Consider the following 24244-nt stretch of genomic DNA (forward strand, 5'->3'; position numbering starts at 1 on the left):
TGGACAAAGTGGTTGACAAAATTGCTGCTTTAAGGAGCTCAGATTCCATGAGGGGAAAGCAGATAGATATAAAAGAGGGAACGGTCATGGCAGAGAGATAAGCACAGGGCTGTCAATTTCAGTGGAGGTTGGCAGAGCCAAGTGCCTAGATATTTCAGGATCTCCCATGTGAAAAGAACATACCAGGGATCCTAAAGCCTAATTTTGACTACTTAAATATTGTAGCTGTTGGATTAGTCAGGACCTTCCAGAGAAACAGAACCAATAAAATGTGTGTATAAAGAGATTTATTATATTTATTATAAGGAATTGGCTCTCACAATTATAGAGACCCAGAAGTCCAGACCCAGGAGAACTGATGGTACAGTTCCAGTCCAGATTTAAAGACCTGAGAACCAGGAAAACCAATGATTTCAGTTTCAGGCCAAGCCTAAGACCAAAGGCAAGAGAAGACTAATGCCCACACTTAGAAACCATCAGACAGAGATTTCTTTCTTTCATACTTGGACTTTTACTTTATTCAGGCATTCAATGGATTGGATGAGGCCACCTATACTGGGTAAGGCAATATGCTTTACTCAGTTTACCTATTCAGATGCTAATCTCATCCAGAAACACCCTCACAGATACTGACAGAAATAATGTTGAATCAAATATCTAGAAACCCTGTGGCCCAGTCAAGTTCATATGTAGTATTAACTATCACAACTGTCAAACTCTAAAACTTGATATTTCAAACAGCATTATGGGAAGACCTCTGGCTCCTGGCAACATCAGAAACCAATCACCCGAGCTAAACTTGCATACTGTTAAAGATGTGATATCTAGGCCATAATCAACCCCTCTTTGCTCTTAGCTTTTTCAGAATTGTGCAGGCCCATAACCAGAAGTCCACATATCACATCACCAAATATCGTGAAGATAGTTCCCTGCTCCTCCTGAAAATAATCTCACTCTGTAGTGATGTTTGACATTCTTTGGGTTATTCTTTTATTTTTTTTTAAGATTTTATTTATTTATTTGACAGAGAGAGAGACAAAGAGAGAGAAATCACAAGTAGGCAGACAGGTAGGCAGAGGGGGAGGGAGAAGCAGGCTCCCCGCTGAGCATGGAGCTCAATGCGGGACTCGATCTCGGGCGCAGGGATCATGACCTGAGCTGAAGGCAGATGCCCAACCAACTGAGCCACCCAGGTGCCCCTCTTTGGGTTATTCTTGAAAAGAGACCATTTTTCTCTTTCTAAAGGGCATTAAAATAGTTGATTTATGGATAAGACCCAAGATGGTCCTGATAGGTGTTGGCCCAATATACCAGACTAAATGTTTGATCGCTGATCCTATAACTTAAAGTGTAGTGCTAACATTCTCTGGATTGATCCTCTCCTCCTTTGGTGTCTGAATGGATATAACTCTTACACCAAATTTTCTAGGGTTTCTAGCTCTACCAGAGACTAAGGACTTAATCCTAAAGAGCATCTTGAGGAGCCTGCGACGTATCTTTTTTGTCTTAATTGGGTAGATGATAGGATTGAGCATGGGAGGCACAAAGAAGTAGAGAGTAGACATGAGGATATGGACAGCATGGAGCAGGCCAGCACCAAAGCGATGCACAATGGACACGCTCACCATTGGCACATAGAAGATGAGCAAGCTAGGGTGTGGGATATGCACATGTTCAGTGTCTTGGGCACTCCTCTTGGGAGGCAATGGCGAGCACTGATTGCAAGATTAGTACATAGGAGATGAGTATGAGTGCAGAATCCAGGCCAAAGGTGAATAGCACATTGGACAGCCCATAGTGGTTATCGAAGGAGACATCAGTACACACCAGTTTAATCATATCCACGTGAAGACGGTAGGCATGGGAGAGGACGTTCTGGGGGTGGCAGAAGGGCAGTCTGTGCAGCAGCAACAGAAAGACTAGGATGAGGGCAAAGCTTTGGAGGACAGTACACGAGCCCATTGCCACAATATGGGCATTAGTGAGCACTGTAGCATAGCACAGGGGGTTTCAGATGGCCACATAGTGATCAAAACTCATAGCCAGAAGGATGCCAGGCTCTGTCCAAGAGAAGAGGTGGATGAAAAACATCTGGGCCAAGCTAGGCATTAAAGGAAATCACCTGTGTGCCAAAGCAGAGGGCAGCCAGCACAGTCGGCAGTGTGGAAAAGGACACTCCCAAATTATTGACTGAAAGGAGAGACAAGAAGTAGTACATGGGCTGGTGCAAGCTCTGTTCCTCCTTAACAATGAGGGGGATCAGCGTGTTTCCCACAACAGAGACAGCGTAGAGCAGAAGGAGAGGGAAGGATAGCTAAGACTCCATGGCCTCCATTCCTGGGAAGCCCGTCAGGATAAAGGTGGGAGCATCAGAGGCATTGATTCTGAAGTTACGCACGAGAAGCTGGGGACATTTTTTATAAGCCAATCCAACTTTCTGGAGAAATTATAACTTGTGTCTAAGATTACCATTGTTCCTAGGAAGGAAAAGCAACATAAAGACTTATAAATTGTGATTACACATAGATTTTAATTCCTAAAGTACACTGGGAGGATGAAGAGGAAGTCATGAAATGCTAGCCATTGAAAGAAAAACTTCTTTCTTAGACATCTTTCAGAAAAAAGAGTAGATTAACTGTTCTTCAGGGTAGTTGACTAGCTCATTAAGTCTCATGAGTAGCCCTCTGGTTGCCTTCCATGTAATCATTATCACAGCTCTCCTCCAAATGCCTAAACTTACATAGCTATGATCTTAGCTACTCCCCAAGAGATGTTCACACTTACATCCAGTCTGACATATGAGGAACCAAGTATCCAAGAAAGGGAAGAGAATTAGTCCAGGATTTCTTGGAAGGCAGTTACATGGCTTGAACTAGATTTCACTAATCCAATTTCCACCCTGAGGTGCTTACATGATCCACAGCCTACATTTCACACTGGAAGAGTCCATGTAGGACCCCTGGAAAATCAAAATATCTCAAGAGGCATCAGAGAATATTAATTAAGAGTATGGCACCAGAACATCCTGGGCTTGAGTTCCAGTGACATTAGGTAAATTTCTTAAACTCTCTTCCCTTGTTTCTTTACTTTTAAGATAGGGATAAAAGAGAGTTGCCCTATGGATATGGATACAGGCATACGTAAGATAGAAAGAGAGAAACAGAGAGAGGGTGAGAGAGAGAACTTGGACTTGAAACAGGTCCTGCCCACAGTAAGCATTATAGAAGTGCTGCTATTGTTATTCTTTAAAAGTTATTATTTTAAAAAGCATTTTAGATAGAAAATAAATAGTACATTGTGCTTTCCAAAAGCACAAAAGTCATTGAATGTATTTATATTAAACTTAAATATTTATTTTTAAAACACTTGTTGTCACATAATAGCTTATGGTACAGATAAGAAGAAATCAATTGCAAAAGCTTGAGAATTATTAAGAGAGAAAAACTATGATGCTAAAAACATTCTTTCCATTACCTTATTTTTTCCTGAGTTGTTAAAGAATAGCATTTTTTCATTTCCGTAACAGACCACTGTTTTTCATCTCAGAGTCTGTCAAAGTTCAATAGGAGTAGAAAATGAGAAACACTTCCTTACACCAGCCCAAACAAGGCTGTGAAGAGGGGTGACAAAGGAGTAATCTATGCATTTGCCATCTTCCTTATACTGTAGAATTTCAGAAACAACCATTTGGGGAGGGAGCTACATTTAGGAATATTTCATAATGTCCAAAACCCCTTGCATACCCTGTGATAAGTGGCTTCACCTGCTAGTTTTGGAATTCAGGTGTTAGAGGTCCTCTACCTCTCATGGCTAGTTCCTAACACTTGAATGAAATTACTTACCACTGAGTAATTTATTATTTTATGTATCTTTAGGAGGAAACTTGCTTTCTCTCTGCCATAAAGCTGGAATTACATAAATGAACAATCAGATTAGAAATCAGAGAGAAATTCCCTGCTAGAGGGATAAGGGTCTGGGACAAAGTTTCAGAGAACTACTGCCGAAGGATGGGGATGCTGAGCCGAAGGATGGGGATGCTGAGCCGCAGCCCTGGACTGGAAGAGGCAGGAGGATGAACCAGATAAGCCCCGGGAACCGTGCACAGTGTAATGAGCTCTCATTAGGACACACAAAGAAACTGAGGAATTTAGAGGAGATGGTCTTAAGGAGATACCATGGGTCACTCCCTTCTTGAGCACCCACTCCTTGATTTCATTTCATCCCATCACATATTCCACTCTAAGGAAGTCAAATTATCTTAAGTAAAACCCTGCTGCTGCAGAAGGTCAGTTTCAGTAACTCCTTTCTGTCCTGATTAGAGATGTTAGAGTTCAGCTGAGTCTTCTACTCTGTTCCTTGTTTTCTCAGTGTTCATGCAAAGCAGAAAGTGGGCCAGAAGATGAAGAGAGACATGATAAAGAGAAAGAGAAGAACCGAAGGGCAGGGAAGAGACAGAGAGAAGTGGATAAAGAATAGAGAGGAAATACTATGGAAATGGGAGAGTCAAGTGAGGGAAGGGGAATGCCAGACCAGAGAAGGAATTTTGGGAAGACAGTAACTAGAATATTAAACATGGAGATGAAGAAAGAAGAGAAATAAGACCAAGAACACCTCTTGAGAATACTAAGAACATCATAGGGCGATGCCCCAAGTGTTCCACGAGGATGGGCTGTGTTTTCCCCAACCTAGGCCAAGGCTGTCGAAGACCCTACACACACCACATTTCCCAGGAGCTGCCTGTCAGGCTCTGAGCAGTGGAGGGCCTCACTATGGTAAGCCCTTAATATCCCCCAGTCAAACCCTGCTGGGATTAGAGTCCTCACAGCAGAATCCCAGCGGACTCTGCTTGCTGTCTATTCCCATGGGTGATTCAGATCTGTTTGCCAAGGACAAGACAACGCCTCCTCTCCTCTCAGCTCAGCAGGGCTTACCTGTCCCCACACCATGTCTTCATGGCTTCTGAGATCCTCTTAAGGATGAGTTTTAAGGCAACTCTATCAGATGATGAGTGTGAACACCAGGGGGCCAGTAAATGGGAAGCTAAGAATATAACTCATGCTTCCTGATCCTTAGCTCAGATCCTGATCTGACTTTCAGAAGCCAGAATGTAAGGCTGACTTGGGTCATAGGTGATAGAAATGCAATAATCATCAATGATACTGAGTGTTGACAATGTTCCCTAAATTCCATCAAGAGCTTTATGAGCCTTATCTCTTTCTACTCTAACAATCACACTTAGAAAGAAATACACACTTCTTTTTTTTTTTAAGATTTTATTTATTTATTTTTGACAGAGAGAGAAAGAGAGAGCACAAGCAGGGGGAGCGGCAGACAGAGCGCTGAGCAGGGAGCCCAGCACAGGATTCTATCCCAGGATGCTGGGATCATGACCCGAGCCGAAGGTAGACGCTTAACGAGCTGAGCCACCCAGGAGCCGGAAATATTTACTTCCCATTTTACAGATGAGAAAAATGAGTGCACGAGGGGTTAAATTAGGTGCAAAGTTATAATACCACTGAGTGGCAGGGCTGCATCCAAACATAGACTGTCCATTTATTCACTTAACATTTTCAGAACACCTAATAAAGATTTTTATCCAGCAGTGACCCTGGAACATGCATCATATACCTGTTAATCACTTTCGTCTTTATCTTTTTCCCCGTTTAGCCTTTCTTTCATATTTGATTATCTTTCTTATCTTTGCCTTTCTCTGTCCAACCTCCCTCAAAAACAACCAGAGAACACAGAAGGAAAAAAAAGAAAAAGGATAAAATAAATGAAAACTGTTCTCTCTCATCCTAGGGCTGTAAACATTTGACTTTCCCATAAGGGCACTAGCAACTATCTGGGAAACCTGAACCCTTCCTCAGTACCCCTAACCAAAGGGCTTGCATCTGCTTTAGGTATGGTGTCACATCTATGGTGTCACATAAACAGCTGGGTCCCAGGCAGTTGAACTTTCTTTTATTAAGTTTCAAAGTTTACATGGTTTTATGATTTCCTTTTTAAAAGTTTGCTATTACCATATAACCCACACCCTGTAAAATTCAGTTTTTAAGTGTACAAGTCAGTGATCTTTAGTGTATTTACAAAGTTGTGCAGTCATTACCAATATCTAAGTGCAGAATGTTTTCATCATTCCAAGAAGCTTCATCACCACTGAAAGTCACTGCCCCTTCTCATTTACCCTAGACCCCTGTGACAACTCATCCACTTTCTGTTGCTTTGGACTTGACTATTTCTGACCATTTCATCTAAATGTAATAAAGTGTGCTGCTGATTGTGTCTGGCTTCTTTCACTGAGCATGTTTTCAAGGTTCATTATGTATCAATGCTTCATTTCTGATATAATTTCCCATTGTATGCATAGACCACATTTTGTCTCTTGGTCACTTGATGGGTATTTGAATTGTTCTAATATTGGGGCAACAAATAATGCTTCTTTGAATATTAATGTATAAGCTTTTGTGTGGAAAAATGTCCTCAGTTCTTTAGAGTATATAGCCAGGAGTAAAATTACTGAGTCATTCGGTAACTCTATGTTCAACTGTTTGAAGAAAACCCAAATGGTTCTTCAAAGTGGCTTCATCAATTTACATTTCACCAGCAATGTTTGAGGATTCTGATCACTCCATATCTTTGCTAGTATCTCTTATTTTCTGTTTTGTTTTCCTAATATGTGTGCAATAGTATTGCATACTGATCTTGATTTGCATTTGACAAATGACTGTTGAAACTGAATATCTTTTCATGTGCTTATTGGCTCTTTGTATGTCTGTTTTTTGCAGAAATATCTATTCAAATCATTTGCCCATTTTTAAATTGGTTCGTTTGACTTTTTGTTGTTGAGTTGTAAGAGATTTTTATATATTTTGCACATGAAACTATTGTCAGATATATGATTTGCAAATATTTTCTCCCATTTTGTGGGTTGTCTTTCCACTTTCATGACACTGTCCTTAGAAGCACAAAAGATTTGTTTGTTTGTTTGTTTTTTTAATTTATTTATTTGAGAGAGAGAATGAGAAAGAGCATGAGAGGGGGGAGGGTCATAGGGAGCAGATTTGTTTTTTATTAAGTCCAATTAATCTATATTTTTCTTTGGTTGCTTGTGCTTTTGGTGTTATACCAAAACAACCATTGTCTAATTAATACACCTACGTTTTCTTCTCAAGGTGTTATAGTTTTACACCTTACATTTAGATTTTTTATCTGAGTTAATTTTTTTAATTTTCTTTTTTTTAAGATTTTTTTATTTATTTGAGAGAGAGAGAGATAGTGAGAAAGAGAGCACAAGCAGGGGGGAGAGGGAGAAGCAGGCTCCCCGCTGAGAGGGAGCCTGACATGGGGCTCGATCCCAGGACCCTGGGACCATGACCTGAGCCAAAGGCAGATGCTTAACCAACTGAGCCACCCAGGAGCCCCAGTTTTTTTTTTTTTTAATTTTGAGTCAATTTTTGTATATAAGTTGAGAGACGGGTCCCATTTCAGTCTTTTTCATGTGGATATCCAATTATCCCATCAACATTTGTTGAAAAGATTATATTTACCCATTAAACAGTCTTAATGACCATAGATGTATGGGTTTACTTGTAAACTGTTCATTCTTTTTAATTAGCCTATATGTTTACCCCTTACATTAGTACCGTACTTTCTTGATTAACCTAGATTTGTAATAGAGAGAGCAGACAGCATGGGAATCTGAGACACTGTTTCCAGTCAGTAACAGGACTTTGGAGAGTGCTCAGGCATGGACAATAAGAACCAAAAGGGGTCTTCTGATTTCAGAAGGACAGGCAAAGGCCCACTATTTTCTTCCCCCTGCTTTGTTATTAAGGGCACTGACATTATTAGCCATGGCCTGAACATTTCTGTACATCGTTAACTATTTTGTCTCAACTGTGTTGTCTGATTAGTTGTCACACCTTGTAACATTTCTTCAAATTGTTTTGCCATTTCATTGATATCATATCTGCCCAAGAGTAGACCTTCAACATCTGAATTCCCAAAACAGACTTCTGTTGGCCCCTGGGCCAAATCTGCCAGCTCTCAGCCATTCCTTCCCTCCATTGGCAGAGTGATAGCCCGGTGAAGTGTATGAAGGAGGGCACGTATTGCCTGGAGCACTGGGCGTTATACGGAAACAATAGATCGTAGAACACCACATCAAAAACTAATGATGTACTGCATGGTGATTAACATAACATAATAAAAAAATTAAAATTAAAAAAAAAACAAATCTTCCTGCTTTAGTGCTTCAAAACAGATCTCCCTTGGTTTAAAAGCTAAACAATGATGGAGGCAAGTATAATTCTTTAGGTATTGGTCTTAACTCATCTCTCTACTTCTTCCGACCTATTATGTTTTTAGCTGGAACATCCAATGCCTTCTATTCTTCAAGTCTTATAAGGAGAAGTGCACTTTCTACCGCTTGGGGAAGTGGATTCACGGTGACCTACTAATGGGCATGCTCATGGGCCACCCCCTCTTCTCACCGTCTCTTCTCTCCTGTTCCTCGTTAACTCCATAATGGACTATATTTTAGTAATGTCACACCACAAAACTATGCTTCCAAGGTCACCGCTGACCTCAACATTACTGAATACAATGGACTCTCAGTCCAGAGACTGATACAGTTGACTTCACTTCTTTCTTGATTTTTTTCTCCTTTCTTGGACCAGTAATGTCACTCTTTCAGGCCCTCCAGCTACCACGGTGCCTCTCTTCAGTTTCCTTTACAAATGGCCCTCCCTCCATTCTCTCCTAAGCATTAACATTATCCATGGTTCTTTGCTAAGCTAGCTTCGGTTTTGACTCTGTGTACTCTCCCTGAATGACCTCGGAAGAAACATTAGATTTTCACTATCTTTGAAATACACTAATCAACTCATCTGTATATCCTGCTCTAATTTATTTCTTATTCTCCAACTGACTACTTGGCACTTTTAATCGGCTGTTTCTCAGGAACTTTAAAATCAAATGTCCAAAATATGAGTATAAACTTTTTTTCTTCTTAGATTCCTCTTCTCAGTGAGTGGCATGACTTTGGTAGCTAAGGCTGAAATCTAACTGTCATTCCACTCATCTTTTCTCTCATGCATTCTTCATATCTGTTTAACTAGTCACCAAATTCTAAATATTCTACCTGTTTAGTACAAGTGGTGCAGCGAGTTCTAAGAGAGCAGTGGGTGTTTGAGATGGCAGTTAAGGGGAATGATAGAGAAAATTAACTGTATCAAATAGAATAATTGCTTGGTAAAGCTGAAGTATGAGGCTGCAAATTTACATTGTGTTAATTCGTGGATATTTGTGATTTTTTTCCTAGAGTATTAAGCGGTCCGAGGGCTACCATCAGAAAGCTAGATGATAAGACTGGTCCAGGATAGATACCAAGGAACTAGTTTGATGAAAGAACAAAGCCTAAATCGCCAGAAAACCACCTCTGATAGAAAGAGATCAGTTTTTATGATACTGATTTTAGCTTTCTTTTTTTTTTTTTTTTAGATTTTATTTATTTATTTGACAGAGAGAGACACAGCGAGAGAGGGAACACAAGCAGGGGGAGTGGGAGAGGGAGAAGCAGGCTCCCCGCTGAGCAGGGAGCCCGATGTGGGGCTCGATCCCAGGACCCTGGGATCATGACCTGAGCTGAAGGCAGACGCTCAACCGACTGAGCCACCCAGGTGCCCCGATTTTAGCTTTCTTAAGATTATGTTTATATACTTAGCTATAAAAATTCAGTCATCTGAAAAAAATGTTTAAAATTCAATTTCATGCTTTCTCATATTCTTCTCTGTTTCCTAAGTAACATGTAGAGGGATAATTTCAATAACTGACTCAGAACAAGCCACTTTATTAATTACATCACCACATATCAGCTAAGGTTTGCTTTCCCTGCCTTATACATACTTATTTTAAGAGTAATAAGTGGTTTTAGATTATAGTATTTGGGCAGTATCTGAAAGTTCTAAAATCAAATATATTGTTAGGCTCTGCCAATAGGAGCCATTGGATACAGACTGGAAGCTAAAAGAAGGGATTTACTTTTCCTGTTAGCTTTCTGCTTCTGTCATTGTCACCCAAGCAACTATTTTATCCTTGGCAATAGCAGTTGATTCTTGTAAAAGCATCTGGTTCCAGTTTGTGGTGTTTATTCCACTCTTACCTCCATACAACTCACATATACCAGCGCCAGCTCCTGGTGGCCCATTCTTGAAGGTCTGGGCCCCAGCTCTGTGGGCACTCTCTTTTAAGCTTCTACAAGCAGAATCTCCTTTCTCACGGCAGAAATTGATTCCAGCTCTTACTGAATCTCTATTAAGTCAGTGTGCCAGGCAATTCAAACTCCTTCCACTCATAGCAATTGATTTAAAAACAAGAGTTTCCAGAACTTAGTTTTATAAAAATTAAATGGAGATAACTAAGGATGAACCTTGTCTCATACCATCAATATTGATTTTTGGATATATAAATTCATTGAAGGAATAATAAGAAAACCCCCATCTATCTTATTAAAAACTTTGTATTAAAATAGGTTTATGTGTAATAATTTATGAAATTAAAGCTTCTTTTTATTGCTTGTATAATGTGTACTTAAAATAATTGTAATTGTAGAACATTTTAACATGCAGAGCCTAATGATTGAAGAAAATAAAATAAATAATTCCAATTTGCATATAAATTTTTATTGCAAACAAGGAAGGAAGAGTGATCATCACAAGATTTTTAAGCACAATAATTAATATGTAGGAAAATGGACCAACTTCAAGGAGACAAACAATAATGTTAAATTTATGACAGTTACAGGGGAGCCTGGGTGGCTCAGTAGGTTAAGCATTCGATTCTTGATTTCAGCTCAGGTCTTGATCTCAGGGTCATGAGGCTGACCCCCACATTGGACTCCATGCTTAGTGTGCATTCTGCTTTGGATTCTCTCTCCCTCTCCCTCTGCCCCACCCCCATCCCCACTCATGCTCTCTCTCTCTAAAAAAAGAAAAATATAACAGTTGTGGAAAGCTTGTTCTTGTATTTTTAAATGGATAATAAATAAAGGGAAGAAAATTTCAAGGCTGTTTACATTCCATAGGATACTCTTAAAAGACTGATGTGGTATTTTTATCCTAAAAACATCAATATTCACACTATACTGTACATTTTATCTTTTTCTAATATTTAAATAGTAAATGACAATTTTTTGATATCAACTTAACATTTTTGAGGGAGTATATACTATTGCAAAATTCTTTTGGAAAGTACCAAGGCAAAAGTTTATGAAAACCATGGTTTGTACTAACATGAGAGGAGGGGTGCCTGGGTGGCTCAGTAGGTTGAGTGACACTTGGTTTCAGCTCAGGATGTGATCTCAGAGTCATGAGATTGAGCCCTTCATCGGGCTCCTTGCTCAGCATGGAGTCTGCTTGAGATTCTTTCTCCCTCTCCCTCTGCCCTTCCCCCACTCTCTTGTGTATGCTCATTCTCTCTCTCAAATAAATAAATAAATCTTAAAAAAAGAAAAAATTGAGAGAAGACAAGCATGAACAAGGGAAAAGGGTATAGCACTCTGAAGGCTTTGATGGAAGGAACCCTTAGTGAGAAGGCTTGATAGATGGGTAATATCAAAGAATCTGAGTACATCTGGCTAGAGAACTGATGGCTTCACTCCTAGGGCGAGCTCTGTGAGTGTGAAACCTGCACAGTGGCATAATGCTTATGCTCAGAAGGACCCTATATTTGACTTAGTATTCTGCTGCCATGTTCTTAAAATTCTTCATAACTTATTTTTGAACTTATGAAGGCTAATGGGACAATGGAGCCTGGGCCTCTCCACCACCATTTCTTACCACCATATTTAAAAATAGCATTCATGATGCCATGTGTACACAGAATACCATGGGCCACTATACATGGAAATTCAGAGAGATACCACAATTAACAGGGAAAACAGAGAAAAAGAAGAAAAGGAAAGAAAGGGGAAGGTAAGAGAAGAGAAACATAAAACTTAATAGATTTTATTTCTACTTTCCTTGAAAATTCCCTATGGGAAATGTTCTTTCCTCATTTCTTTCTCTTTTTTCAACCCCTCCTTATTGTCTCCCTAAGAATGAGCACCATGGATCAAGTCTCTAGAGCCAACAGCCTTGGGTTTTCATAATTGAGCATCAGAGTGAGTCAATAAATAACCTCACTTATCAAATCCCTTGACCAGAGGAGGCTGGAACTCAGAACTAAGCTAAAGATACTCAATGAGCTCACAAAAGTGAGGACAGATCAGACTTTTGAACTCAGATTCCACACTCAGCCCCAATCATCCTCCAAATCACATCCACCCATCCTGCACAAGAACACAACTTTCACATCCCTGAAGAAACCACTGCATTCAGGCACATATCACTTGCACAAGCTGTTGCTTTACCACTTACTCTCCACACAGCCCCATGCTCACAGGTGACACCCATCACAGAGCTCCAGCCTCAACATGCTCAACTTGTGAACACATGTCACTTGACACAGGTATGTTTTTGAAATCAGATTACAGAAAAAAAAAATTATGTGCCAAGAAAGAACTCAGAGTTCAATTATTAAAGTCTAGGTCTCCAAGGTAACATAGTGACCCAGAGCCAAGGTCGAGTGGGATCAATTTGGAAGGATGCCCCCATTCCACCCAGAGTGTTGCTCCAGCTCAGTTTCTTTTTCACAGTGTCTTGGTCCTAGGCTTTCTGGTACCCACATAGAGTGGCAGAGTAGCTCACAAAGTAGTAACTTCCTTAGAGTAATCTTTGGAAATCTTCCTTTGCCAGCAAGAATAGGCTGGGAAGGACCCCAAAGATAAAAATGTAGGGATCCGAAGGGGTATGTGCACCCCGATGTTTATAGCAGCAATGTCCACAATAGCCAAACTGTGGAAAGAGCCAAGATGTCCATCGACAGATGAATGGATAAAGAAGATGTGGTATATATATACAATGGAATATTATGCAGCCATCAAAAGGAATGAGATCTTGCCATTTGCAACGACGTGGATGGAACTGGAGGGTATTATGTTGAGTGAAATAAGTCAAACAGAGAAAGACATGTATCATATGATCTCACTGATATGAGGAATTCTTAATCGCAGGAAACAAACTGAGGGTTGCTGGAGTGGGGGGTGGGGTGGGAGGGATGGGGTGACTGGGTGATGGACACTGGGGAGGGTATGTGCTCTGGTAAGCGCTGTGAATTGTGCAAGACTGTTGAATCTCAGATCTGTACCTCTGAAACAAATAATGCAATATATGTTAAGAAAAAAAAAAGAAGAAGAAGAAGGTAGCAGGAGGGGAAGAATGAAGCGGGGGAAATCAGAGGGGTAGACGAACCATGAGAGATGATGGACTCTGAAAAACAAACAGGGTTCTAGAGGAGAGGGGGATGGGAGGATGGGTTAGCCTGGTGGTGGGTATTGAGGAGGGCACATTCTGCCTGGAGCACTGGGTGTTATGCACAAACAATGAATCATGGAACACTTCATCTAAAACTAATGATGTAATGTATGGGGATTAACATAAGAATAAAAAAAAAATAATATAAAAACAAAAAAAAAACAAAAAGAATAGGCTGGGAAGGGAGAACAAAAGAAGGTGGTAGTGACTCCAGCTCTCCACTCCACCTCCCATGCTTTTTTCCTCCAGTGGCCTGGGCCATCACTGGAAGTCCCCAGGCAAATAAAAAGGGCTTTCACTAGTATCTGTCTCTTTGAAGTCCAGATAATGAGTAAAGTGATTGCAGCATTAGATACTGATATTAGAGTATCTGGCAAGGAAAAAAATTCAAGTATTGGCTATATAAGTGAGGCTACATAAGGTGAAAACACCAAACTTTGAATCTGGAGACCTGAGAAGTAATTTCAGTCTGACAGTAACATGCTATGTGATCTGGATTGCATTAGTTTATTTTTCTGAACTTGGACCTCCCCTTGGTAAAACAGACATAGCATAATTATAATACTCTATATCACTCCAAAATGTGGCTACAGGAAAAAGAGCTTGCACAAATGGGGAAGACATTATTTCTGGTGTACAAACATATTAATCCCATATACTTAACTCTTTCTTACCCACAAAAAATCATGTGAGATAAAGAAGCTGGCTGCTGTCATTTCCAATTTATAAATGAGACAGTTGAGTCTCAAAAATATTTTGGAACTTGTCCAATGCTAAATAATGAATAGGTAGAAAAGCTGTGACTAGGATTCCAGACTCATTGTTCTTCATACTTGGAGACTGTCCAGAGAAGGGAATTTTCTCAAGGATCTGCAAAATTTTTGTGACAGATTAGGACTAACGTTTAGGACTAACGTGTAGTTATCCTACAAAGGATTCTGTGCGGTATAGCTGGCACTTGCAATGTGGAAATCAAAACATGAATTTTGACTATAGAAAATAGATGGAAAAAATGGATTATATGTGATAGAGTATTTTAAGATTTGGAACAAGTTAAAAACAATATGTGTTTTTCTCAGCCTAGACAAGATTGTTTCACAGAAGGGTCATCATTTTATGTGAACAAACTAAGGACCTGATGTGACAGGGCAGTCATACCATTACCCCTTGGGTAGAGCCCTTTATTTCCATGCAGAATGCCAGTTTCCAACCTCAGTGATGACAGTCTGCCAGCCACTCTGTTCCTGACAGGGATCCCAGGGCTGGAGTGGGCCCACATCTGGATTGCCATCCCCTTCTGTGCCATGTATCTGGTAGCTCTGGCTGGGAATGCTGCCCTCATCCTGGTCATTGTGACGGACGATGCCCTTCATGCACCCATGTACCTCTTCCTGTGCCTTCTCTCACTCACTGACCTGGCTCTCAGCTCCACCACTGTGCCTAAAATGATGAGCATTTTGTGGCTCCATGCTGGTGAGATTTCCTTTGGTGGGTGCCTGGCACAGATGTTTTGTGTCCATTCTATCTATGCTCTGGAGTCCTCGGTTCTTCTTGCCATGGCCTTTGATCGTTATGTGGCTATCTGCAACCCACTGAGATATACAATCATCCTCAACCATAACATCATAGGCAGAATTGGCCTTACTGGCATACTCCGGAGTATAGCTGTTGTCTCTCTATTCATTTTTTTGCTGAGGCGACTGCCTTACTGTGGTCACCATATCATGGCACACACATACTGTGAGCATATGGGCATTGCTTGCCTGGCCTGTGCCAACATCACTGTCAATATTGTCTATGGGCTGACTGTGGCCCTGCTGGCCGTGGGTCTGGATTGCATCCTCATTGCCATTTCCTACGGCTTTATCCTCCATGCCGTCTTCTGCCTGCCATCTCAAGATGCCAGGCACAAGGCTCTGAGTACCTGTGGCTCCCACCTCGGAGTCATCCTGGTCTTCTACATTCTGCCTTCTTCTCCTTCCTCACCCACCGCTTTGGCCAGAACCGAGTCCCCAAGAGTGTGCACATCTTTCTGGAGAACTTCTATGTGCTGGTGCCTCCTGTGCTCAACCCAATCATCTATGGGGCTAGGACCAAGGAGATTCAGAGTCGACTTCTGAGACTGCTTCACTTGGGGAAAATTTTAACATGAAATTTGAGCACAGTTTGGAGATAAGGAAAATAAATGGGTATGGTAGCTGTCTAGATGCATTCACATGGATGGAGACCTCTGATATGACAGAAATGTGTTTACAGGAGAGGAAGCCCTGGAAGGAAAGAGAAGGTCAGATGAATTGGAGGTATCAAAAATCATATTGAACATACCATGTTCCTGAGGCTCCTGGAGTAACTCTGAAGAGCTCAGAAAGATGATAGTAGGGACGCCTGGGTGGCTCAGTCATTAAGCGTCTGCCTTCGGCTCAGGTCATGATCCCAGCGTCCTGGGATCGAGCCCCGCATCGGGCTCCTTGCTCAGCGGGGAGCCTGCTTCTCTCTCTCCCACTCCCCCTGCTTGTGTTGCCTCTCTCGCTGTGTCTCTCTCTGTCAAATAAATAAATAAAATCTTAAAAAAGAAAGATGATAGTATTTTTACTCTTGGGAATACTTCACAAATAGGAATAAGCATGCCTTGGAGAAATCTCAGTACTTATGATATGCCAGGTAGAATGCACCTAACATTTTTTTCTTTTGCTGCAAATGTTTCTGAGACTTACTAAAGATCAAGTCAATTCCTCTTCTTAAATGAGTCTGGGCTTCATAGTGGGAATATTCTTCTGCAAGTCAAAGTTAAAAAAAAAAAGTGAACATTTGAGGTAAGTTTAATCTGTTTTCCAGTGCTTTGGGTAGTGTTGAAGAGCACAAAGTCTAAAGTTAGAGTACCTGGGTTTGAGTCCTGGTTCCTCTGCATACTAGTTTTGTAGCTTTGAGCACGTTGCTTACTTAATCTTCCTATGTCTCAGTTTGGCAAACTGTCAAATGGATAAATGTTAATATCTGACTTTTTCAAAATATATAACTCTTAATGCTGTCTTTAGGAATAAGTAAGTTAATGAATGTAGAAAACTCAATATAGTGGCTAACGTAAAATGATCAATCAATAAATATGAGAATATTATGTAAAGTCTGAAAATTATTAGCCAACTCATCACTTATTTAGGACTGTTTTTTCATTATATTATTTCACAGGGTTATTATGATAACTATGTTATATAACATCTCTAAAATATTTAGATTGTGCTTGGGATATGAATAGTGCTCATTAAAACTGTATTTTCTCCCATTCCTCCTCTGGTCTTCCATTTGGAAGTCCCTTTCCTTTTTAGCTATAAAATTATCCCTGCTTTAGAATTCAGGTATTCCTGATCAAAATCCAAATTGTCTTTTAATAGCCCTCCTTTGCCCTAGTGACCTCAGTTCTAAAATACACAAATAAGTCCCCAGTTACTGCTCTCAATAATTCAAAATGTGATTATTATCTGCAATTTAAATTAAGAGCATGTGATTCAGAGAGGCTAATATTCCTAAGGTTATGCATCTATATGGACCATATCTCATGCATTATCCAGTACGTGATATGTGTGAGGATGCCAACCTGCAGGAACACACAGCAACAAAAGTGAAGACCCTTTGTTTCTTGAGGTAGTAAATGGTAAAGAGACCCAGTAGTGCAATGATTTCAGGAACAGAGAAAAATATATAAAAAGAAGCTGAAGGTGGGAATGAGTAAGGGAACAGCTGTTCTGCTCTTGAAATGCTTCTCTGTGGGCCTTATGCCTGCTCCCTCTAAGATCCTGGCTTCATTTGATCAAAAGGTCCCCCTCACAAGGCAACTGCTCACCATTCACACTAATTGCCTGCCATGAAACTCACATTTTTCCCAGAAGAAAGTGGGGGTCAGTAACCCAGGAAGTTAGTATCAAAGGCAGGGCCAGGATTCAGAACTCTGGGCTCCCCTAGTAATATTTAAAATGCACCCATCTCTGGACTAGATTTTCAGGACCATAGAGCTATAAGGGACTTGATGGACTGGTAAGGAAATTCAGGTTCATGAGTGGGCAAATGATGTGTCTGATATTAGGCCACAAGTCCCATAGTTTGCAGCCTAGTTCCTCCCTCATCTCACCCACAAATTCATCAGCCATCCATCATAACTCTTGGGCTATCCTCCTCTTCTAGCTATGTCTGTGGCCTCAGAAGAGCTCAAAGGAGAAAATTTAAAAGGGGTAGAGCAGAGACTAGAAGAGAAGGAGGGGTGCAGGATCACACAGCTGCTGACACCATGGCACAGTGGTCTAGCTGCGGCCTATACTCAGGACTGATACCTTGTGGATACAGCACAGGGCGGTTCTTCCCCATGGTTTCCCCTTATTGACCAAACTCCAAGTTTCACAGACCATAGATAACAGACAGATGGAGGATTCTGCTGCTGTGATGACAAGCTCCACTCCCTAAAGTTCTGATTTGGGCTCTTTTATCATCCTGAAGCTAAAATGCAATAGTTTCTAGAAGGGGAGGGTGATGTGTAGAAGCCATTAGGCTTTCTAGAAGACTGGAGGTAGCAGTTCCAGTCCATAAGAAGACTATTAACATTATTGCCAAGATCTCCCCTCTGACTCAGCTGTCTGGCTACTGGAGCCCACGTAATAAAGGAGAAAGCATGCTTCTAGGAGCCAAGGAGACTGCCCTGCCTATCACACCCACTTCACCCCCAGACTCCCACTCTTCCCTGGGACCCAATGTGCATCACTAATCTCAGAAATTCAGACCAATATCCTGGTGCCACAGGGAAGTGAAAAGTTAACTGTGTATCGGGATCATTGATGGGTCATGCAGCCCCAGAGATATTTTATGCAAGTCCCTGACTGCCACAATCTTCAGGTCTCTAGGTTCATGCAGTGTCACAAAACAATTAAGTCACAGTGTGTAGCTCAGAGGTGTCCATCCTCCCAGCCCCCAAGAAGCATGAGATTCAGTAGTTTTTCAGCCCAGAGTCATTTGGCCCCTGGGGCTAGCTCTGAATCTACAGTCCCTGGTTTCCCCCAAGTAACACCTCCAACATGCTTCCCACTTCTCTCTTTCATCTGATGGTATCCTGCTGCATGGTTTCACAGGGCCCCTGGCCCTCTGGGGCATACTTCATATGTCTACACTGTGAATCACCTCATTGACTGATCAGAGTTTACAGAAGAGAATGGGTGGATTAGGAAAATATTGGAGACTCTCACCAAGACACAGGGACCCTAGAATGTAGAGTAGGAATGGAGCCTGGGGAAAGATGCTGAGCTATATCTGGTCATGCTGAGCCAGAGGTTCCTCTATGACACCCAAGAGAAGGCTGGTAGGCCTTAGAAAGTACAAATAGACTCAGAGATGAAGGAACCATGAACACAGAAGTAAGAGCCACAACCAAGGACATGGTCAGACTCCCTGAAAGATAAAGAATCAGTGTAGCATACTCTCAGGAAGCACCACTCTATAAAAACAAAACAAAACAAAAAATGGATAAGAAAATAGATTAAATAAAGCAGCTTAAAGATGGGTCAGTATATCAGATTTTGTACAAAAGAAAAAAAAATGGGAAGATGAGGCATGAGAACGTTTTGAGAAAGCTTCTACACTATCCTGGGGTTAAGTGTCTGACTGCAGAGGATGGGGAGACATGGCCACTCTGGAGAAATTCAGAGATGAAAGGAGAGAGAATTTCGGTGGCTGATAGGGCAGCAGAGTCAAGCATTTTACAGTGTAAAGGGAAGAAACCTGCCCAGGAGGAGAGGATGGGGTTTCAGAAGTGGTGGGAGTTCACCTCACAAAGCAGGATCCTGACACAGGCAGGTAGGAGAGAAAGAGCCTGAGCTGAGAGGGAGGTTGGATGGGCTTTCTGTAATATGGACAGACTGGGCCTGAAGACAAAGGTACTTGGTGAAAGAGAGAGTGGCTTCCTGGGGGAACAAAAGCCAGGATTCCTTCAGAGTCTCCCTGGAGTTGGAGCATAGGTGGTTTGTGATGATGATGACAATGTTGGTGGGGAACTAGATTGCTGAAAACATTCAGGACGTTCCCACCTCACATTCACATTTGGAAAACACTCTGAGATTAAGTGTGTGAGAATAAGAGCAGCCTGGACCCAGGACCCTGTAACACGATCAATCTCTCCCCCAAACAACATTCTCTTCACCCACCTACCCCCAAATTGACATCACACATGAGATCCAAGCAATCTTTTTAATGTAGAACAAGCTTGGGCAGTGAGGGAGGGAGCTGTTCAAGTGTGCACATGAGCTGAGTAAGAGGAGTTCAAAATATGCTACTTCCCTTCCCCTCCCCTTCCCCTTCCGCTCCCTCCCTCTCCATGAGGTGGTGTACTGTGGGCATCAGCTGGAGGGACCTGGGCCTCTGGTACCCCCAACAGCCTCTCAATGGCAGCATGAATGTTTCCTCCTGTGGACATGAGGGCCTGTAGATTGGCATCACAATTAGCAAAACCCATGGCCTTTAGATGCTCCAGTTCTTGCTGGTAGCAGCCTTCAGTGAGGGAGGATAAGGATAACGAGGATTGTATGGACTGGGAGCAGGCATTGGCCAATGCATGGAGAAGCTGAAGAACAGCCAAAGTGGGTTCCACCAAGTCTGCTCTCTGACCCTGCCCTCCACCCCTGGTTTCAGGGGGTTCCCTAGTCCCAGGTGGCCTACCTGGCCCCCATAAACAAGGTCCCAGCCCAGGCACCTCCTTGGACAGGATCTGCAGGCCCTTTTCTATCTGTATCAATGCCTGCAGTGCTCGTGGGTTGGTCAGGATGGGAAGTAGTGGCACATGATGTCGCAGGGGGCTTCCAGTTGCCAACTGGTGTAGCAGAGCCGGATTCTGCTGCAGGACATGCAAGGCTCTACGCAAGGCAGAGGGCGAGGGTCTCGGCTGACTGGTCAGAGTGGCTCTCCCTACAGGCTGCTGGTTCTCCTGGGAGAGAAGATCCGGGCCTGAGTTTCCATCTGGCGTACCCGTCCCACATTCTGAATTGGCCTGATTTGAGGCCACAGACCTCGCCTGGGTAACTTCTCCTGCCCTGACCTTCTGCGCCAATGTCCTGGCCGGTGCCAAGGCTGTGGGGATGCTCGTGGTAGTGTTAGTATTAATGTTAGCGTTGGCCTCCTCTTTGCAAAGCTCTGAACTTGGATTGTGGCCTTTGGAGGCAACCAGTGGGGCCAGAGTGAAGAGCACGAGCTGCTGGATATCAGAGCAGACTGGACGCATAGGATTATCACCACCCGGCACTGCCTTCAACGACTCTAGCCCCCGCTTATCTGCCTGCAGGAGCTCCTGTTGCCGGGCCAGTTTCTGCAAGGTTTCCAGAGCCTTAAGAACTGGCTCAGGTTTCTGTACTGGCCTTGAGGATTCGGGAGCATGGCTGGCACTGGCTGGTTTCTCGTTCACCAGGCCTTGAACCGCAGGGTTTTCCAAGAACTGCACCACCGATTCAGGTGCAACCGTTAAGAGTTGAGCCAGCTGGCCAAGAAAGTCAGCCAGATCAGGTGAGCTCCGGACCAGCTGGCACAGCCCGGCCAGCATCCCGGCGCTCTCTGAGGTGGAGGGTTCAGAGTGATGCGTGCAGTGGCCAGTGGGGCCTGACAGAGTTCCGGGACCAGGCAGAACTCTTTTCAGACGGGTCCTCACAACCAAGTGGACCGTAGTACCATCAAGGATGCCACGCTGGCTCAGGATGTCTTGATCCCGGAGGATCTTTCCAGTGAAGATGAGCACCAATCGGTCGGTGTCACAGTGAAGGCGTTTGGAGATCTGTTTCTTAAAGTGGTGGACACTGCTATTTTCTGCCAGCATAAATTCCTGGCAGTCCTGTGGGGTCTTCACAGACACTCTGATAATGCGTGATAACATCTCCCTACCAGACACCAGCCGGCTGTCCCTTGCTTCTTCCCTAGCCCGAGCCATAGTTCCTCAAGAGCAGAATGCAGGACAACCAGAGGACCTGTAGAAGCCCAGGTGCAGCAGTAAGCACACCTGGGTGCAGGGACCAGTAGGTGTTGAGGGAGGTCCACTCACCCACAGCCTCCAGACACCACTTCCTAATGTAGCCTCGAGGTCACCTGGCTCCCATAGAGGTGTTGGCTGTCCTTTGCCAGAGCCAGCCTTAAGGGATATGATGTCAGTGATGAGGTCACAGTTGAAAAGTAGACCCGCATGGGGGAAGGGCAGAGGTCTCTTCTACCTGCCCAAGGTAGGCTCTCTTTACAATGTGACTTAAAGAGCAATAGAAAAAAATTAAATGTTTCTGTCTAGAAACCTGTTGTGCACCAGCCTATTTCACTGTTGAAAATCATACCACCCTGAGATTGGTAAACAAATATAGCTAAGTAGGAAAGGTACTGGTCTGAGAACTGGCTTAGGAAGTGTTCGTTCTAGTCACCTGTCTTCCACTAAATGGCTGTATACTGACCATGGCCCAGTTCCCTTAAGGCCACAGATTGCCTTGTTTCTATAGGAACAGAATGAAGATGTGTAGTTAGTCCATCCAGCCTCAGTGGGGGCTTGAGGGCAGCTTGTGTCTCCAAGGCCCACCAGCCTAAGTAACTTACTGAAGCAATTCTAAGAAAACAACATCATGTTCCCCAAGAACTTCTGATTTAAGCAGTTCTCAGAGACATAAGCTATGATCTCAACTCTCCAGGATTAGAGCCGCGGCAAAAGAAATTATAAGAAAATAATAATTGTACTCTAGGTCTTTATGACTTAACAGTGAAGAAATTTAAGATCTATTTGAAGAGGAAAATTGTCATTTGGGAGCTGACATATTTCAACTGCCAAAGCAGAAAAATGATGGTTCTCTAAGTCAGTTTTGACCACTCCAGGCAGGTGGGACCCCATGTTAAGTCTGTCAAATCTCTGCAGCAATTGTATTTTTTTACTGTGAAGATGGATACATCAGGCTGCCAGAATTTTACCATTATATCCTTGACCCTTTTTCTGATTCTGGAATTTCCAAGGACTACAAAATTAGCACTTGGCTGTCTACAATACCACCTTCAGGAGGTTCTGCTGGATATGGAAAACAAATGAGCGTCTAGATCTTTCTACTACTAGATATTGATATATGTTCTTAAACTTGGACTAGTTTGAATCAGTGTCCCCTGTATCCAACCAATATCAAGACTCTGATAAGTTGTGATTCCTGAGTTTAAAAGACCTTCTCAGTCTGAGGAAGCTTCATAGAGTGAGCCTCATGGCTGGCTGGCAGCAAGCAATCTAAGGGGCCTTTCCTGGGAATGCCCAGATCTCAGAATAACTTCTACCATACAAATATTATTAGTCAAACCAATTCCTTTGGGGAATTTTCTTTGTGTTTCACCCAGCAGAACTGGATTTTCAAACTAACGTTCCTGGCTTTGCATTAGCTAATAAATTAATATGTAGCAGAACATTCTGGGTGACAGGCGTCCAGAATCGCTTTCTCATACCTCATGTTCCCAGGGATTTTTTTTTTTTTTTCTCCTACATAGCCTGTGAGGTGAAGCATCCCTTCTCTCTTCTCTTTCAGGCTCTATTGTCAGGACCTGGAATGTCTCCTTCCCAAGCACCCACTGACAGCCCTTGCCAGTCCATTTACACACTGTGTCTCAGTGAGGGAGCCCTGCATGTCGTCCACTGAGTTCTTCAACACAAGAATCTCTCTTCATCCTTCCTGAGAAGCCAACATCATTGGAATATTTTACATTGTACCTAAATTCCTTTTATAATTGGAAAATAAAATAAAACAATCAACTTGCTATTTATTTAATCAATTTAAAACTTACTACTTAGGACAAAAAAGGGGGAATGTGGACTCTCTAGAGGAAAATCCTACTCCTACCACTTAATAACCTTCAACAAGTCATTTACCCCTTTTAAGCCAGGGTTTCATCATCTATAAAATGGTAGTTTTTCACAGATTTGTTTTGAAGATTGAAGGAGATAATGCATATAAAGTACAATCCAAAGTATCTGACACAGAGCAGATACTTGTCAAATATTGAGTATGATTTCAACACTACAGTCATGCCAATCTTTGGCACATCTTGTGGTCAGGTCCATAACTAGACTGGGAGATATGGAGAACAGATGTGCCTGTCAGGGTTGACCAAATGCCCAGAGACATGTTCAGCTGCAGATGATGGAGACAACTCCAAGCAGCCCGGTGAGGGGAGTGTGGTATCTTCTCTTAGACCCAGGACCCCAACCATATTCAATAAAATGCTGACTTTATGCACTGATTTAAAGTTTATTAAGATCTGATTTCCAGAACACATACTACAGTCCCATATTTTTCACAGAGATGGGCTAAGGTTTTCCCATCCCAATAACAGTTTTATTAGACATCAAACTACATGAAAAGCTCAGTAGTTTTTTTTTAAGATTTATTTGACAGAGAGTGCACAAGCAGGGGGAGGGGCAGTGAGAGGGAGAAGCAGGCTTCCCGCTGAGCAGGGAGTCTGATGCGGGACTCGATCCCAGGACCCTGAGATCATGACCTGAGCCGAAGTCAGATACTTAACTGACTGAGCCACCCAAGAGCCCCGAAAAGCTCAGTATTATATGCAGTTTCAGTGTTTCTTATCAGCAATTTGCTTCCAAAAAATCTAATGAGAGTTTAATTTTTATTTTTTAACCAGAACTATCACCTGGGAGAAGATGGCTCTTGGTGGCCATGCTAACTGAACAGGAAGTGCTATAAGGATTCCCATTAAGAGAGAAATGCCTGACTCTGTCCTGCTAGTGAGCTGTGTTTTCCCTCCTATAATACACTGAGTAGGTTTGAGCCAAGTGTGGTTTATAATGATAA

At 42.4% G+C, this 24244-nt stretch overlaps 2 protein-coding genes and 1 pseudogene across 2 annotated transcripts; 1 reads left to right on the forward strand and 2 right to left on the reverse strand.

The window, feature by feature from the left end:
* Positions 1-1343: 1343 nt before the first annotated feature.
* LOC123856476 (olfactory receptor 51I2-like) lies at positions 1344-10210 on the reverse strand (annotated as a pseudogene).
* A 4401-nt stretch (positions 10211-14611) lies between these two features.
* LOC123856640 (olfactory receptor 52D1) lies at positions 14612-16406 on the forward strand. Its single transcript, XM_045892788.1, is given in 3 exon segments — positions 14612-15374; positions 15377-15527; positions 16355-16406. Coding segments are annotated over 3 exon segments (966 nt in total).
* Positions 16407-19719: 3313 nt separating this feature from the next.
* LOC123856475 (ubiquilin-3-like) lies at positions 19720-21360 on the reverse strand. The gene has a single exon (XM_045892669.3). It carries the CDS (start codon positions 21358-21360, stop codon positions 19720-19722), a length of 1641 nt encoding a protein of 546 aa, XP_045748625.2.
* Positions 21361-24244: the final 2884 nt, after the last annotated feature.

The sequence above is a fragment of the Mirounga angustirostris genome, unplaced genomic scaffold (genome assembly GCF_029215605.1).
Source record: "Mirounga angustirostris isolate CCGP_5_RB_7025 unplaced genomic scaffold, mMirAng1.0.hap1 SCAF_13, whole genome shotgun sequence".
Lineage (NCBI taxonomy): Eukaryota > Metazoa > Chordata > Mammalia > Carnivora > Phocidae > Mirounga > Mirounga angustirostris.

Excerpts from the sequence above, each read along its gene's own strand:
- LOC123856475 (XM_045892669.3), bottom strand. The coding sequence starts at position 21,360 with ATGGCTCGGGCTAGGGAAGAAGCAAGGGACAGCCGGCTGGTGTCTGGT.